The sequence below is a fragment of the Manis javanica genome, chromosome 2 (assembly GCF_040802235.1).
Source record: "Manis javanica isolate MJ-LG chromosome 2, MJ_LKY, whole genome shotgun sequence".
NCBI classification, from domain to species: domain Eukaryota; kingdom Metazoa; phylum Chordata; class Mammalia; order Pholidota; family Manidae; genus Manis; species Manis javanica.
In genome coordinates this window covers 142,649,642-142,665,468 of record NC_133157.1, presented here as the reverse complement: position 1 = coordinate 142,665,468, position 15,827 = coordinate 142,649,642, and the positions used below count along the sequence as shown (strand labels likewise).

Here is a 15,827-nt window from a genome sequence, read left to right as displayed (position 1 = left end):
AGTAACTATTTTCTAAATGGATAAACATCATTGTCTTCTCCTTTCATCTTCAGAAGCCTTTTCCTATCAACACTCTCTTTCAAATATAACCCAAATAATTAAATATGCTCTAGTATCTGACATAAAAAAAAATCTATAGAACTGTCTTCATCCCAAGTAATACCCTAGAGAAGTTCCTTAGGGGCCCAATTTCTTGAAAGACTCATCTTTAATCACTGTCTCAATTTCCTTTCCTCCCATTTTTTTCAATTTTGCTTCAAGCCGCCAAAGAAGCTCTCATGAAGTTCACCAATAACTACAAAAGAACTATTATTAAGAGTATGTGTTCTATATCAGATGGCCTGAGTTAAAATTCCAGCTCCTCAGTTTACTGGGAATGTAGACTAGACACATAATCTTTTCTGACTGAGCCCCAGTTACTTTACTGCTAAAAGTGGGTGTTACCTTCTTAGAGGGTTCTTTGGATCAATCAATGAAACAGAAAAGGTCAAGAAAATTTAATACAATACTTAACACAGAGTAAGTACTAAAAAAATGTTAGCTCCTATTATTATTGTTAATGATTTTTTTCAATCTTTGTTATCCTTGATCATAGGCTCTGATCTTCCCCTTTCAAACTACATTCTCTCCCTAAGCAATCCTATTCACAACTGGTTTCAGTATCGTAACACTGATGACTCACAAAGTTGTATCACTACCCCTCACCACCAGAAAAACACCAATTGTGAAAGTCATAAACAGAGGAACCATTTTTGATAAATCCTTAGAAATTCTCTTACATCTTTCCACATCTCTCTACTCTACAGCCATAACACCAATTTACAATGTATCATACTTCAATTGAAAAAATCTTCCTGACTGGTCTACGCCCTCCAAACTATTTTCCAATCATCTACTGTGAATCCTTCCAATCATTTAAAATCCTGTGGTTAAAAGTATACTGTAGTTATAACTTCTATACTGTCTTATTCACAGAATTAGACAGACCTGCCAACATGATTCCCAGGCCATTAAGTGAATCTCTGCAAGCCTAAGATTATTTTCTAGCTGTGTAATCTTTGGCAAATTATTTGAGCTCTCCAAGCCTCAGTTTCTTTATCTGCAAAAATGGAGGCAATAGCACTTAACTTCTTATGTTGTTGTCAAAAGTAAATTAACAATGGTAATAAAAAGCTTAATTCAGTGCTTGCTACTTACTGAGGACTATGTAAATGTTAGCTAGTAAAACAAGCTGAGTGTAACTTTTCCATTGTCTGATCCTCATCCCTCACATGGCCTATTTTAAGTCTCCTGACTGGTTTCCTCCACCTCCAAATGCCCAAAGCTCAAAGTATGGCATATTGCAGGCAACAAGAAAAGTCAGGTTAATCTGGCCTTCTCATAGTACTAGGATTAAACTAAAGATCAGGTCCAAACTTCTTGGGCTTAGCATGTGATCTAGCCTCTTCCTACTCCCTATTTCTTCTACAGTCATTCTCCCCTATACATCTGATTCACACTCATCAAACTACTAGAATTTACTACACTACCACTTCTGGCTGGCTCCTTTGAACTCCTTTTTTTTCTGTCTGCAATGATTAGTCTGTGTTAATTATCAAATTCCTAGTTCTCTCAATTTTACAGAAGAAACTATAGCTCAAAGAAATCAAATGACTAAGTAGGATACCTAGGCTGATGACTGGGTAATACATCAAGGCATGTGTTCTTTGCACCACATTAGCACTTCTCAAACTTTTCCAGTGAGTACTCTGGTTGGGAGAGAAGAGTATAAGTAACTCTTACCGTAGAAGTCAAGGAAGGCCCAGAACCAAGACTCCTACCAGTTTGCAGTACCATGCTTTATCTTCAAATAAGTCATTGGCAAAGACTTTGAACAAGTTGAGGACAGAAACCCATCAAATTGTGTTCCCTGTACACTAAATCAAACATACAAATTTAACTTTGGGTTTGTCCCGGGGCTTCAAATTCACTCCAAAAAACTATCTTCAGCCTTCAATTTCATTATCCAGAAGGACAGAATGAGACTGTGTTATACAAATAGTTGCTGTTATATTATTTTCACACAATGAAATCAAGCACTGCCAATGTTTTTAGGAAGAGGAGATAGCTGCCCTAAGGCTCTCACAGGACCCCAGATGTCAGAAAGACTAAGACAAAAGGAAATCTGGAGATCCTAGGCCAAACTTGAGTTTTCTCAGGACCAACTCTCACTTCTCTACAGTAGAGTTCCTGAATATGGTTACCAGTTGAAAACTTAGGCCAGTAACTCTTTGTTATAGAATTCTGTCCTGTGAATTGTGAGAGGTTTACTCTCTACCTACTAGATGCCAATAGCATTTCAATCCCAGTGTGACATCCAAAAAATCTCCAATTTACAAAATTCCCTGGGGGCACTGTCCCTGATTGAGTACTCTGGAGTCACACCTGTTATATCTTTAGTGAAAAGTGAACATCAGCTAAGAATGCTCAAGACTGACTCTAGATAGGAAAGCCATGGGAGAAGAGAGATTTCTCTCCATTTGCACAGGGCACCAGGATAAATCAAAGCTAATTTCCACAAGGAAGTAAACTCAGTGGGATTTGACTTAAGGTCCTTACCAGAAAATTTCAGGTAAGTTTTCAAAAGCAACCAGATACTTAACACTAACTGCTAGGTGTTTGGAGACAGGAGGGAAAAAACTTAAGAATCTAGGGCTGACTTACTTAGCTACAACATTTAGCCTCTAGTCTAACAACATGGTGACAAAGACATGGTTCAACATGACACCATCCTACTTTGACACCTCCTCTAGTCCACCAATTACCATCCAACAGAAACACAAAGATGTACATGTAACTACTCAGTCACAGAAAACAAAAAGTTATTTTATATAAAGGCAGACAGAGGCTTCAACATCTCCAATTCTGAAAGCTTAGCTTCTGTTTTTTTAAAAAAACACAGCTTACCATCCTTGGCAGCTATTCCCTTAGTGTCTGCTAATAACTGAAAACAAATGCAGAATCCTGTGGAAGTCACCCAAGGCAAAAGGCGTGGTAAGGGTGGTGTGGGGTGAGGTTCACATGTGAACCTACATACATGCACAGATATGTCTTCAGTACTTACGAATATTTTTGTCTTTAAAGAAAAAAATCAACTTTGCTTGCTACATTTCACTATAAGTGCTGTTAAGCTTCTACAATTTTCTGGTTTTTCCTCAGGAAATCATACCATACATTTACATAGCTTCCTAAAGATCTAACTCAAATGAAGAATCAAAAAATTCATCTAGACGGTGGATTAGTGTGTCAGGAATCTCACATTTCGTGGCGGTGAGTGGGCATAAGTAAAATATACTTCTTAAAGTTGAGGTGAGGAGCAAATGAAGTCCTGACCAGGATCCAGGAACCTAAAATACACTAAAAGAAATGGTTACGATTACTACTGTTACAACTATCATACATCAACCTCTTTGAAACTCTTATTTTATCCACAAAGTCTCAGGGAAAAATGTTATGTTTTGGAGAAGAATAGTATTCTTCGAGCACATCTTACATCTAGATGCAAAAACAAGGTAAGTATTACGATAATAAAGCAGAGTAAGGCAAAAGAGTAAGTGGAAATATTCTGCATTTACTTTGAGAATTCCCATGTCAACTACATCTGGTATACAGCAACTCATGATATGAAAGCCAATATTCCTTACCAATGCAAATATATTTTTGAAAAGGAAAGGAAAAAAGACAGTAAGAAAAAAAGAAGAGGAAGAAAACTAAGGCAATATTCTGATAGGCTGGAGGGAGGGTTAAAAAGGATACTTAATTCTATAATGGCAATACTCTCCTAGAAACATGGTAAAAGGTCAAACACCTTCCAAAGAAGCCAGGGTTTAGATTTCACTGTTTATAATTAATAAAAGTCCACTGGAAACTATTTTTCTTTCCAGTTGCCAAACCCTACCTGCTACATAAGATGTGCACTTAAAAAGTATCACTACACATTAAGTATTATTACACTTTAAGCTCTTCCTCAGGAATTTGTACTAATTTTTAAAAGCTTCATACATTCAACAGAAACTCCATTAAAGTGATGAATTCAAAAAGTATTAATAACAAATCCAAAATGTCTGGATTTCCCTAAGAAAACGTCAATGCCTTCCCCAGAAAACTTACCCAAAAGAAAAGGCCAATGTTCTTCAATTGATATTTTCTGGAGTAAATATGGGATAGATCGAAGAAATGAAGCTGATGGGAAATATACTTCCAAAAACTTCCTAGTAGGGCCCCCAAAATATATGCCATTAAGAGGGTCCTGATAACACTAAAGCTAAAGTAAACTACGAGCACCCCTCCCCAACCCAAAATACCCTGCACACAAACAGCTCTTCAGCAAGACCTCTACAGTTCTTGGCCTTCAGTTGGCTCCCGACAGGTCCAAGAAAGTGTGTATTCTAGTCATGACCCTTGGAGCAATTAAATCCAGTAAGGCTTGAGGGCCTTGGCGTGGGTTCTAATTCAACCTCTTCATTTTACAGAAGAGCCTATAGCAGGGAGCGAAGTTAACTTTCACAGCCTTTTGATACTAGGCCCAAATAGAACCCAGGGCTCCAGATCCCAAATACAAAGCGCGTATACACACCGACTTGGCGCCAGCAGGGCACGGGCCCAGTATCCGACAACCAGGAACCTCACCCTGCCCTACCGCGAACTATTGCGCGACCTTGGGAACGTAAACTTAAGTATGTCAAACTCTACATCTGCAAAATGGGAGTCAGAGCTCCACAACCGGCGACTGCTGGGAGAAGTCAACGCGCTGGAACACGGTCCTAGGCTCCCACGCTCCTGACCTGAGCTGGGGTTGCCGCCGCCCGGCTCCCACCGGGCCCAGCGCTCGGGGCACCCCACCTGTACGTTCGGGAAGGCGGTCTTGAGCAGGTAGAACATCTTGCGGTTGGACAGCACGTCCCCGCTGGTCATCTTGTCCTCGGCTCCCTCGCGCGTCTTCCCCTTGGACTTTTCGTGGAGGACGTTGCTCTCGCGGACGCGCCTCACTTCGTCGCCGCCGCGAACAGCGGCCAGCACCGAAACGGCCAGCATCTCGCGCAGGTCCACGGTGCCCCCGTCGGCTGCGGCCATGGGCACCGCCGCAGCGCCTCCGAGCTCGCCGCCCAGGCCGAAGAGGCTGAAGCGACCGGCCAGGAAGCCCGAATAGAGGTGGTAGAGCACGCCGAGCCCCAGCAGGCAGAACACGGCCACCCCCAGAGGGGACAGGCGGATGCCCATGGGGGCCATGGCGCGGGAGGCCGGGCGCTCGGGGCGGCGGCCCTAAGAGGCCTCCCCGCGCCCGCCGCCGCCGCCGCCGCCTCCGCGCTCCCGGGTCAGGCGCCGCGCGTACTACACCGGCGCCCGCTCACCGGCGCCCGCGCGCCCCATCACTTCCTCCGGGGAAAGACCGAGCCACGCGCAGAAGCCCACGCTCGCGGTCCGGCGCCAGCGCGCTCCCAACCCCGCAGCGGACCTGCGGGTCTTACTTCCACGTTAGCTGACGGCCGCGAGGTGAAAGGGGAGCGTGGGTGTGTATCCGGCTTACGCAAGGGGGCGTGGCGAGGTGACCCCTCCCTCGGGGCGGGGCGACCTCGGGCGGGGCGGGAGGCCCTGGACTGAGCCGTCCGCTCCGGAGCGGATCGGGCGGTGTTTGGGTTTTCAAGCCACTCCAGCATTGGCCGAGTTGTCTTGTCACGCAGGGAAGGAGACCGGGCCTTGTGAAAATGTAAATTGACGTTTTTTGAACGACTACGACTGCAATAAAGCCATAGTGAGAGTCTGGACTTGCCATCCCTCAGATTCTTGAGGAACGAAGGAATTTACAAGTCATTTTCAGGGAGATGTGTGCATTTTTTCGCCAGCGCTTGTATAGACAGGGCCTGTAGCTTTAAATCGCCTCTCCGCGTTCGGCCAACTTGCAGCCAGAGGTGGGCGGTGATGGGTGGAATTTCACTGGGCTCTGTATTTTTTCGGTGTCCCTGTGTATATAAATGCTTATGCGTTTATATCTCTATCTAAATAGCTAGCTAGCTGGATTCTCTTTCCGCCGTATTCGACCTGCCAGAATAAACCATCCTCTATGCAAGTGGTCATCTTTTCCTTGGCTCCCTCGCGCGTCTTCCCCTTGGACTTCTCGTGGAGGACGTTGCTCTTGATTCTGGACTTTCCTAATGAAAGAACGCACTCCAGGCTTCTCACAAAAATACTTTACCCATACCTTTCTCCCAGAGGTTGAGGAAGAGAGGAATCATCTGAGAAAGTCCAGTTGATAAAAAGTTCCCAGGATGGTCAGTCATTTAGAATATGTACTGTTTGAGTCGGTATAGACCCTCCAAAGGTTATTTAACAGAAATAACTGTCTTCTAAAATGCCCCTAATCTTAGCAATTATAGCTCTAAGCAATTCTTACTAAAAATTAGTATTATAATAAGCATTAATAAGTTCAATACATTCAAAGTGAATATTAAAATGTGCAGTATTATTTTTAGAATATTTATATAAAATCAACTTAAAATGCAGCCTCTTTTACTATTCATCACCAAAACTCTTTGAATTTAACTGGATTTTAATATATATGACCTTAAAAACTGCAAGTACACAGAATGGATTCTGAACATCCACTGCTAAACAAGTCAGGCTGACCTTAATCACTTCCTTAGAGTTCAGGTAATCTGTAGAATTTGCCTATGAACAAAGACTATTGATTGCTTGGTTTCCCAGCTAGCAATCTGTAAATAGCTTAAAAATAATCGCAGCACAAAATCAAGTACACAAATACAAATGAATGAAAGCCCAGTCTCTGGAGTGTTGATAGCACTAGATCTTAAGGAACTGGCACTGTCTTTGTCAGCTTTGGGGAGCAAATTCATAATTAAGCAAAACTGCTTTCCAAAGACCTGAAAGTGAAGGTCACAGTGTAATTATGGTTACCAAAGTCAGGAATAAATATAAAGATCACGTTTGAAGTATAAAGGCTTAGTTCAACAGACCCACCTCAAACTGCACTATGAGATCCAGAAAAGATAAGAGTTCAGTAGTAGTTAAGAAAATATTAAAAGCATCATTCAAAGTGTGGCTGAAGCTTATAAAAAATAAGCTGAATAATATTTTCCAAGGATACGGGATCATATTCACTGTGGCACTGTACAAAGCATCAGTGAGATACCAAGAGAGACACTAAAACTAAGGGAGAAGATACCTTTAAAAGAGCATGAGTGAATTTAAGGAACTATGAGGTGCCATAGTGCTCAGGTGACAATAGATAATAGGTAACAGATATTGATAAATGATAACATGTAATCATTCATAGAAACTTTGTGACAAGAAGAAAAAAATTACATATGGGACAGTTATGCTGACTTAGAACAACACAGGAAATTGAAAGAAACTTGCTCTTTCAGTAACAACTTGTTAGATGCTTCAAAAAATGCATACATATTAATGAAAAGTATGTGAAAATAAATGTATAATTTTTATATAAATCAGTTTGTGAACTGAGTTAGACTGGTCTTTCAAATATAACCTTTCTAGGTGTTGAAAAGATGAGGACTGACTAATATTTCTTCTGTATTACTACTGAGAGCAATAACAGTAGACATCTTTAACCACCTTGTACATAAGTGGCTTGTCAGACCCTGCTCTCTACCTTCAGTGTACTCACACCTAGTAAGGTTAAGTGCTCTTTCACTCTCACTAGTAGAAGTTTATATACTTCTTAAGTATTAGTTTTATTTCAACTCATTTTGCCATCATGGTTATTATAAATATATATAAATTAAATATGTGAGAAATCAAATGTGATATAAATATAAAGCTGAAAGCTTTGTATGATGATAAAGATGACTCACAAAAAACAAAAATTACCATCAAACTAAGCGTGGGAGCAGAAACTATAGCTGACTGTGAAGAAAAAGAATCATAAAAGTTGAAACAGATACTGAAATCAGATTGCTTGACTTTCAAGAAACCAAGCTGGCTATCCTAGACTATGCATTACTCCTGTGGTTGAAACTGCAACTAGCAAATGTACTCAAAGAAAAGCCCTTGCCTTGTATTAAAAGACAGATGAGTGATTATATATTTACATCTTATAAGTTTCTAAGATCTCTAGTTTTACTGTTACTTCAATTGAATTTTTCCAGCTAACTGGCCCACTCCAGTTCTGATTACCTCAGATAAAGGACCTCTCCTGCATGTCTGGGAGCTGCTAACTTCCTACCATACCACCTTTCCTCATGCTCTCCATTATGTGTGAAATAATAATATCTATTTATGAAACATTATTAATGTCTTAAATGGTAAGGATATTTTTGGTTTGCCTGAATCACTCCTGACACAAAAATTTACCTTGGTGCAACTTTGTGTACATATGTGTGATGTATCTCTGCCACTTAATTTGCTTGTATTTTTTCTTTTAAAAGTACCTTTTAGAGGGACAATTAAACTAATTTAAGGTTCAGGTTAGTTGAACCGTAGGTAAAAGGGTTTTTATTACTTTTTTCAGAAAGTAAAACAAAACAATGAACTTATGGCTTTTCTTCATGCTTGAAATATTAAACTTCCAAGAAGAATATTATTTGTATATTAAATTACTTGATCATAAGAAAACAACAATTCTGTTTTCTAATAGATCCAGTGATATGGTGATTTCTGTCTTCAGCAAATCATACAATTCTTGGGACAGTAGCTTTCATATGTAATTATGGACAATCTCTATCTATTCTTAAAATTGATTTTTCCCAAAATTTAGAAATACTCAACTATATGGGTAACTTTTTCAATTAATATAAAATAATATGTTAGCATTATAACCTCCTACTGTGGCTTGGATCTTAGCAATAATAATAGTGAATAGTTACTTTAAATAGAGGAAGTGATTTAGGTATAGACAATAGAAAACTGGATATAATTTCTTCCCTTTGAAATTATAATCACTCTAATCCATATGATCAACATGAAGTCAGGGAGGTATTTTACTGATCTTTATGTCCTCTGACCTAACTCAGATCTTTTGCATATGTGAACTTAGTAAATATTTTGAAACCGTATTCTTAAAAAAACTAGTTTTAACAAAATTCTGTCTATTGTGTAAAGTGTTTTGAGAAATATTGAACTTAAATGCAATAAGGATTCAACATTCATTTCATCTGTTGCAAAAAACATTTGTTTCACAAGCATATAAGTCAGCTGAAATAAATATTTACTTTGGAGCTATTAAAATATCAAATATTTGTTAATTTTTGTGTGTGCTCCGTACTAAATCCAATGCGTTGCAAAGCATCAGTACAGCTGGTAATGTAAATTTTCCCACAATATATTTTATTTTCTAAGTGGTCTAACACATATTTTTTATTTTTCCCACTATCTATATGAAACCTGAGGAAAACATATGTTCTTAAAACTCCATTTTCAAATAATTGCAATATAGTACCTAAAATTTTCTCGCCTGCAATAAATAGCACCTGAATGTGTTCATCAATCACAATTAGAATATATGTAGTCTATGGAGTCTTGTTCATGATTTATACTACAGAACCCCAACATAATTGGGGTAGTCATTGCATAGATTTGGGCCTAATACAAGCCAAGTATGTCACCCAGAATGTAAGACACACTCTATTTAATAATATCTTACCTAATGTGTCTCCAACTTCTTGCCAATGAAAAAAGGTAAAAAAACTTTTTTTACATGTACGTAAAACAAAGGAATACTTCACTAAACAATGAAATATTACCACGTAAAATATTATTTTATGATTTAAACCCTCTAAATTGAATCTATTAATGGGTCATTGTTGAGAGACCCTTCTCTGTGAGTATGTGCTTCTGCTTGTCTTTCCAGGAGAAGTATTGACTCCCTTTTCAGGGACGTTATCTTTTCAAGGATGTTTGTACAGCAAACAGCCTTAAAGGACAACAGTAGTATCTCTCTCCAGAGAAAAGGCCAAGTTTGTTTCTTGAGCATTATAATAAAGATAATGACAGACAGGCTTACTTCCAAGTATAAAAGATTTGGGGCTCATAAGATCAATGTTTCTTTCCTGTAATGAGACCCACTTTGTGTGCAGAAACCTCAACCTTCTTTGTGTCACTCTGTGGGCATTGGGGTTTGAGAAACAAATGCCAGTGCTGACACTGTGAATGCCACCATTGCTTTGTCTCTGAGCCAAGGAGTCTTGTGTCTCCTGCCAGCATGTCTGAATTGGCAGCCTAACTCTTAGTTTCAGGTAGGGGAAATCTGAGACCCTTCAACAGCTCTTGACAATCAATATTCCCATACACTCCAATCAGTTATAAAGCCAATTTCCCCAATTTATCTCTTCATCTTTGTCCCCAAAGAAAATAGAAAATATATTTTTCTTCAGTGTCAACTTACTAATGCTATTTATTAGTATTAGTAATACAGTATTTATGCTATAAAGTATCTTCCAGAACCACCCATTCTTGTAGCATAATTAAGTCTCTTATTCATCAGTCTTCACCCAGGAGCACTTCCTGCCTGAACTTGAGTCATTCACACAGCACTTCCTGCCTGAACTTGAGGTTTTTATAGTTTGCTATGAGACACACCCAGATTGCTCTAGGTGATAGGGGTTCATGTATGAGCATCTGCAGTAAGGAGGAACCCCAGGAATATAATCAGCAACTTAGAGTCATTCTGTATCTCAGTTTTTCTAAGACTGTAATGTTCAGCAGATCATGAACTAATTCAGGACTGACTCATAGTCACATAGAACACAAAATCAGCTCCAGTGACCCACGTTGTCTTCTGTACATCATGTACCCACAGCACAAACTGCTCTGATTGGGTCTCTCATACTGACACTCAACTTTCCACAAAGTTGCATGTCATGCCATAGTTCTCACATGCATCTACATGAGTGTCTTTGGCTGTGATCCAGTCACCCAGCCAGGGTAGCAGAGTTACTTTCATTTGATGTCCATACACATGACAAAAGCCACAGCTACTTTAAGATGTTGCTTCCTTTGCTGAGGGCCACAGGCCATCTCTGCTCATCTGTTATAATCCCTCAGGTAACATCTTGACATCCTCATACCACATTACAAAGTTACAAACACCTGCCAGGTGAACACCAAATCAGAAAATTCTAGAGGTTAAAACAGTAGAGAGAGAATTTAGCAACATCTCTTGGTTTTATAGGTGAGTAAACCGAGTTCCCCAAAGCCAAGCCACATAGAGAATCCTTGTGTCCCACCTCCTATCCAGCATGATGTTCACCCAGTGCCCAGGTATAGGCAACATAATCCTTGGGAAGGCAGCAAGACTATTCGCCCCTCAAAGGCAGATCCTGGGGGTTCAGCCCTGCCACAGTGTCTGCTCCATGGCATGGGATATTCTCTCTCTCCCTCTCTCTCAATCTGTCTTTTCAGATTCAATCAAATCACTTTATAATTGCATATAATCTGATTCAGATTGCATTTTTAATTTTTCTCACTTCTTGAGCACTTCGAATAATGCCACTTATAATACCAAATATTTTCTAACTTTGACCTTATGAATCACTTATTACCATGAACAACCCTGAAAAATGAATTCTTAGGTTTTATGCTCTGCATATTTTTCAAGCCTGGTTTTAGATATCGGTCTCCAGGAGGCTTCCGTGACCAAAGAATGGACTTCATGTCCTTCACATATGCTCCTGTAGCGAACAGGTTTGCCTCTGTCACTGCATGCATTCCATCATATCATCACGGCCTGATTACCTGGCTGCCTCCCCTACTAAGCTGTGAGATCCTTGTGGGCAAGACTCCCAGCTCATTCTGGGTTGGTATTCCAGAACCCAGCACTGTGCTTGATCCATGCTCAACAAATGGATTTGTAATGTACTTTTGCTCCCCCACCCCCACCCCATTCCCACCACCATAGTCCATGCCTGGATTCTACACTGAACCTTATTCATTATGTCTTAGCTTCCTAATCCCATAGGTAATAGAATACAGGTAGCAATCTCAAATATGCAAAACTTTAGCAAAAGCTAGCCAAAGGTCATAGGAAAAGAGATAGGAGGTTGAGTTTACTACATTTATTTTCAATTGTGCATCTCTTTCTCTTTAAGCTCAGACTGCTCTCTTCTAGCCTCTGAAGAGATGCCAATTATAGTAGCACATTTTTGGAAACATGAAGCAAGTCAAAAAAGATGATGAGTCCAGCTGGTGGCTCCTACGAAGTGGGCAAAAGGTAGATGGACTTTAATAATTCCTGATTCTACAGGATTCCAATAAGGAAATGACCAGCAAAATGCTATAGATTAAGACTATAAAATTATAGATTAAGTACAAGTAGCCCAAGGTGATATTTATGTGACTGTGCTCTTTTTAGACTGCTCATATTTCTCTCATTTACGCAAGGGACCAAGTGTGCCAAGGGGCAGGCTAGGAGGAGCGGGTTGAGTCTGCAAGAGATCCCAAGGGAACAACTGAGACGATGAGATGACAGAGGTGGTCTATATTATGATTGTGGGAATGGTTGCCTGACTCTATAAGATTGTCAAAATTCAGCAAATTGAATACTTAAAGTTGGAGAATTTATTGTATATAAATTATACCTCAAAAAACTGACTTTTAGAAGGAGGGAATGAAGTAGGGAAGGAAGAGAGGAAGGAATGCAGATGAACAAACCATGTCGAGAAGCAGATCCTGCAGGGGCTGTTAATGTAATTCTTTGGAGACAAAATGGGGTAGAGTGTGGCGCTGACACATGCGTTTCTGCCACAGCTATGCTATAACTGCATGTCTCAACAGGATTGTCCTGGTGTAATGTTTTAAGAAGATAAGAAATGTCTTCTATTCCTGTCTAATGTGATCTGCAAGCTCATTCTCCTCACTGATTTGAGGAAGGTAGAAATAAACACAAAATAGAGAGAGAAAAAACAACCCTTCTACCAGTCAAACTAGAATATAGGTGACTAGGGAATGGAAGACTCAATAGTTCCTTTGAAAGGGCACATGGTAAATGAAGATAAATCATGAGGGTGAATAAAGTTCCCAGTCTAACTGGATCTGTGACCTAAGATCCTTCAAAGATTGACCTGGATAAGAAAAACTGGGGCTATGTTTAAAAATGAAGTCATTTGTCTACATCAGTCACAGCAAGGCTGCAGCCAAATAGAAGAAGGGGATAAACACACACTAAAGAGTTTGGAGAGCTGCTCTGTTTGCATCCTAGCTAGAGGACTGAAGAGAGACTTCAGCCAAAGCTGTGATGTCCAGGAAAGGGCTCCTGAGCCTGAGAATGAAACGGAAACAAAGACTCAAAGGAAAAGCAGTGATTGTTTTCCCTTAATAACAGCATGCACTTTATAACAGGGAGTGTTTCTGGTTGCTGAAGTTGTCTTCCCTGCTGGGCTGCACCCTGTGGCCCTTCCAAGTGGTCCTGAGTGCCCCCTGCTGTTGACCCTTCCCTACTCCCCCTCTTGCCAGCTCATTCTCTGAATTTCTCTGTGTTCCTAACCTTTACTGCTTGGTTTAGCACTCCATTCTCTTCCTGATTATTTATGCATAATATTCATAACACTCCACAATGACTAGCCTTATGTAACTGAAGAAACACAGTCTAGTTAAAAGAAAGGTCATTTCCCCTCAAATTCTCATTCTCTATTTGCATTTTTCATACTCTGTGAAGCATGGTTTGCTGAGACCCATCAGACCCTGGACTAGTTGGATGCGGGGTGGGGGGGTGCTTCTGGCATTTGCATATGTCTGCAGGGCAGGCAAGCTGCCCTCAGCTTCCTTTCCTCATGCCCTCTCCTTTTCCAAGGCTCTTGCCTTTGGCTTTCGGGCCACTGTTCTGTGGCTGTTGAGGAATATTCAATGACAGGCATGACATCACCTCCTGTTACCTTCCTCCAGGGGCTCGGCTCTGGCCTTGGAGGTGTCTCCCCCATCCCTGTTTTCTTGTGCCTGGTCCAACAGCCTAAGTGGGCCGTGCCAGCTAGCACAGGTCTGCTGATGACTTAATGTGTTTTTAATTAAAATATTTTGTCTTATTTTTAGGATGATTAATTCTCAAAAACTTGCAATCTAATCTTCCTTTATAACCTCCTCAGTATCTGGCACAGACCTGACCAGATGCCTTGTGCTGGGCAAAAAATGAAGGGGAGGCCAGTGCCTGATTGCATTAGCTGCATGCAACAGGCTGCTAGATGTAAGTTTTCTCATTGTCTTGGAGTTTGGGCTGCGATTCTAAAATTGAGAGCAATGAGAATGAAGAGAGATGCCTGCCAACTCATCTCCCCACCCCTACTGTAAGGATTCCTCAGGGACAGAACCAATCCCTCTCTGTCACCTACACAGAGACCAGGAGCATGATCAGAGGAGATGGTGAGTGAAGACTCCTTTAAAGCCAGCTGCTGGATGCTGTTTTTACCCACCTGCCCCAGCTCTCCCTCAGACAGTATCCTGGGAGTTCGGATGCAACACTTGGAAAAAAGATCCCGGGTGCCCCAGAGTGTGAGGGCATAGGGAGTAGACAAGTCTACAGGTGAGAGAGGTCAGTGGGACATACCTGGGAGAGCAAAGCCAAGAGAGGCTGGCACAGAGCGGCCTGCACCAGAGAGGCAGGCAGCAAAGAGAGCCAGGTTTCTACCCCTGATAATATGGTTGCCCAGAATGTAGCCAGGATAGGACTCCCCTGAGGTGATAAGGCTCCTGAGGCCTGCCTGCTGGCCAGGCCATGCTGACCACGACACAGGGCCTCTGGGAAATGGCGTTTCCAAGGCAGGGAACACCCAGGGGACAAGGGGTGAGGGTCCCCTGCTGGATAGTGGGGCTCGGAGACTTCAGAAAACCCAGAGAGCATCCCAGGATGGAAAGAGCCAGTGCACCAGAGCAGAGAGAGGGGGCTGCTGTGCTCCTTCCCCGGGAACTGTGCTCGGCATCTTAGCATTGAGCAGCCAGAGCTTTGAACTGCGTAAGCATCTGTCCTTTATATTGAGATATTTTGCATATACACTAACAAGATTTGTCCTAAGGTATCAGGAATGCCTAAGAGAGGTTCAGTTTGGGGTCTGGAAACACTCAAAATGTTTTCTATATAATTAAGTGGTAATTGCTGCTGCTTGGCTTTACAAAGCCATTTTGGTTTACGAAAGGGTTCAGAGGAACATACTGCATTCAGAGAGCAGGGGAAACATTTGCTACCCAGCAGGCCAATTTAGCATGATTGTCACTGAAGATGAGCAGATGTAATCGGACTCTTTACCAAAGCCGGTTATGACTTTGTGGACCTGGTTTCACATAAAAATAAGTGCTTTGGGGAAATCTAAACAGGTCACCTCAGTACTGGAAGGTTTTGAGAGGCAAACTAAGTCTTCACTGATAACACCAGGGCTCCATGAAAGAAACATGATGTTCCATACCTGTGAGGTGAGGCAGAGAAGCAAGAAAGGCCTGGTGAGCACGACAGGCTGAGGTCATCGGGAAAAGCACACATATTTTGATTTTTTTAAATACTGCAGTAGAAAAGATGGTGGCATGAGAGGAGAGAGAGAGGCTTCCTCCTAAAACTGGATACAATTAGAAAATATAGTTGGTACAACTAATCCTGAGAGAGCAACAGGAAAGAGGACGATGCCAGACTGCATACACGTGGAAAAAAAGCAGACCTCACTGAACAGGGTAACTTACCAAAGCTGTGGCTCGGCAGGACCCAAGCCCTTCCCCTACCCCAGCTCACCAGTGGGAGGAAGAGAAATGGAGCAGGGAGGGAGTGTAAGACCTGGAACTGCTGAATACCTAGCTCCAGAGAATCTGCTCTGGGAGCACAAACCTACATTTCAAGGTGCTTT

General features: G+C 41.4%; 1 protein-coding gene across 1 annotated transcript in view; it reads right to left on the bottom strand.

Annotated features, from left to right (window-relative positions):
• BPNT2 (3'(2'), 5'-bisphosphate nucleotidase 2) overlaps nt 1-5,522 on the bottom strand; it is a 34,967-nt gene extending 29,445 nt beyond the window's left edge. Inside the window, exon 1 of the mRNA XM_036999186.2 lies at nt 4,882-5,522. Within this exon, the coding sequence (XP_036855081.1) occupies nt 4,882-5,268 (387 nt within the window). The 5' untranslated portion in view covers nt 5,269-5,522. The remainder of the gene's footprint in view (nt 1-4,881) is intronic.
• Nucleotides 5,523-15,827: the final 10,305 nt, after the last annotated feature.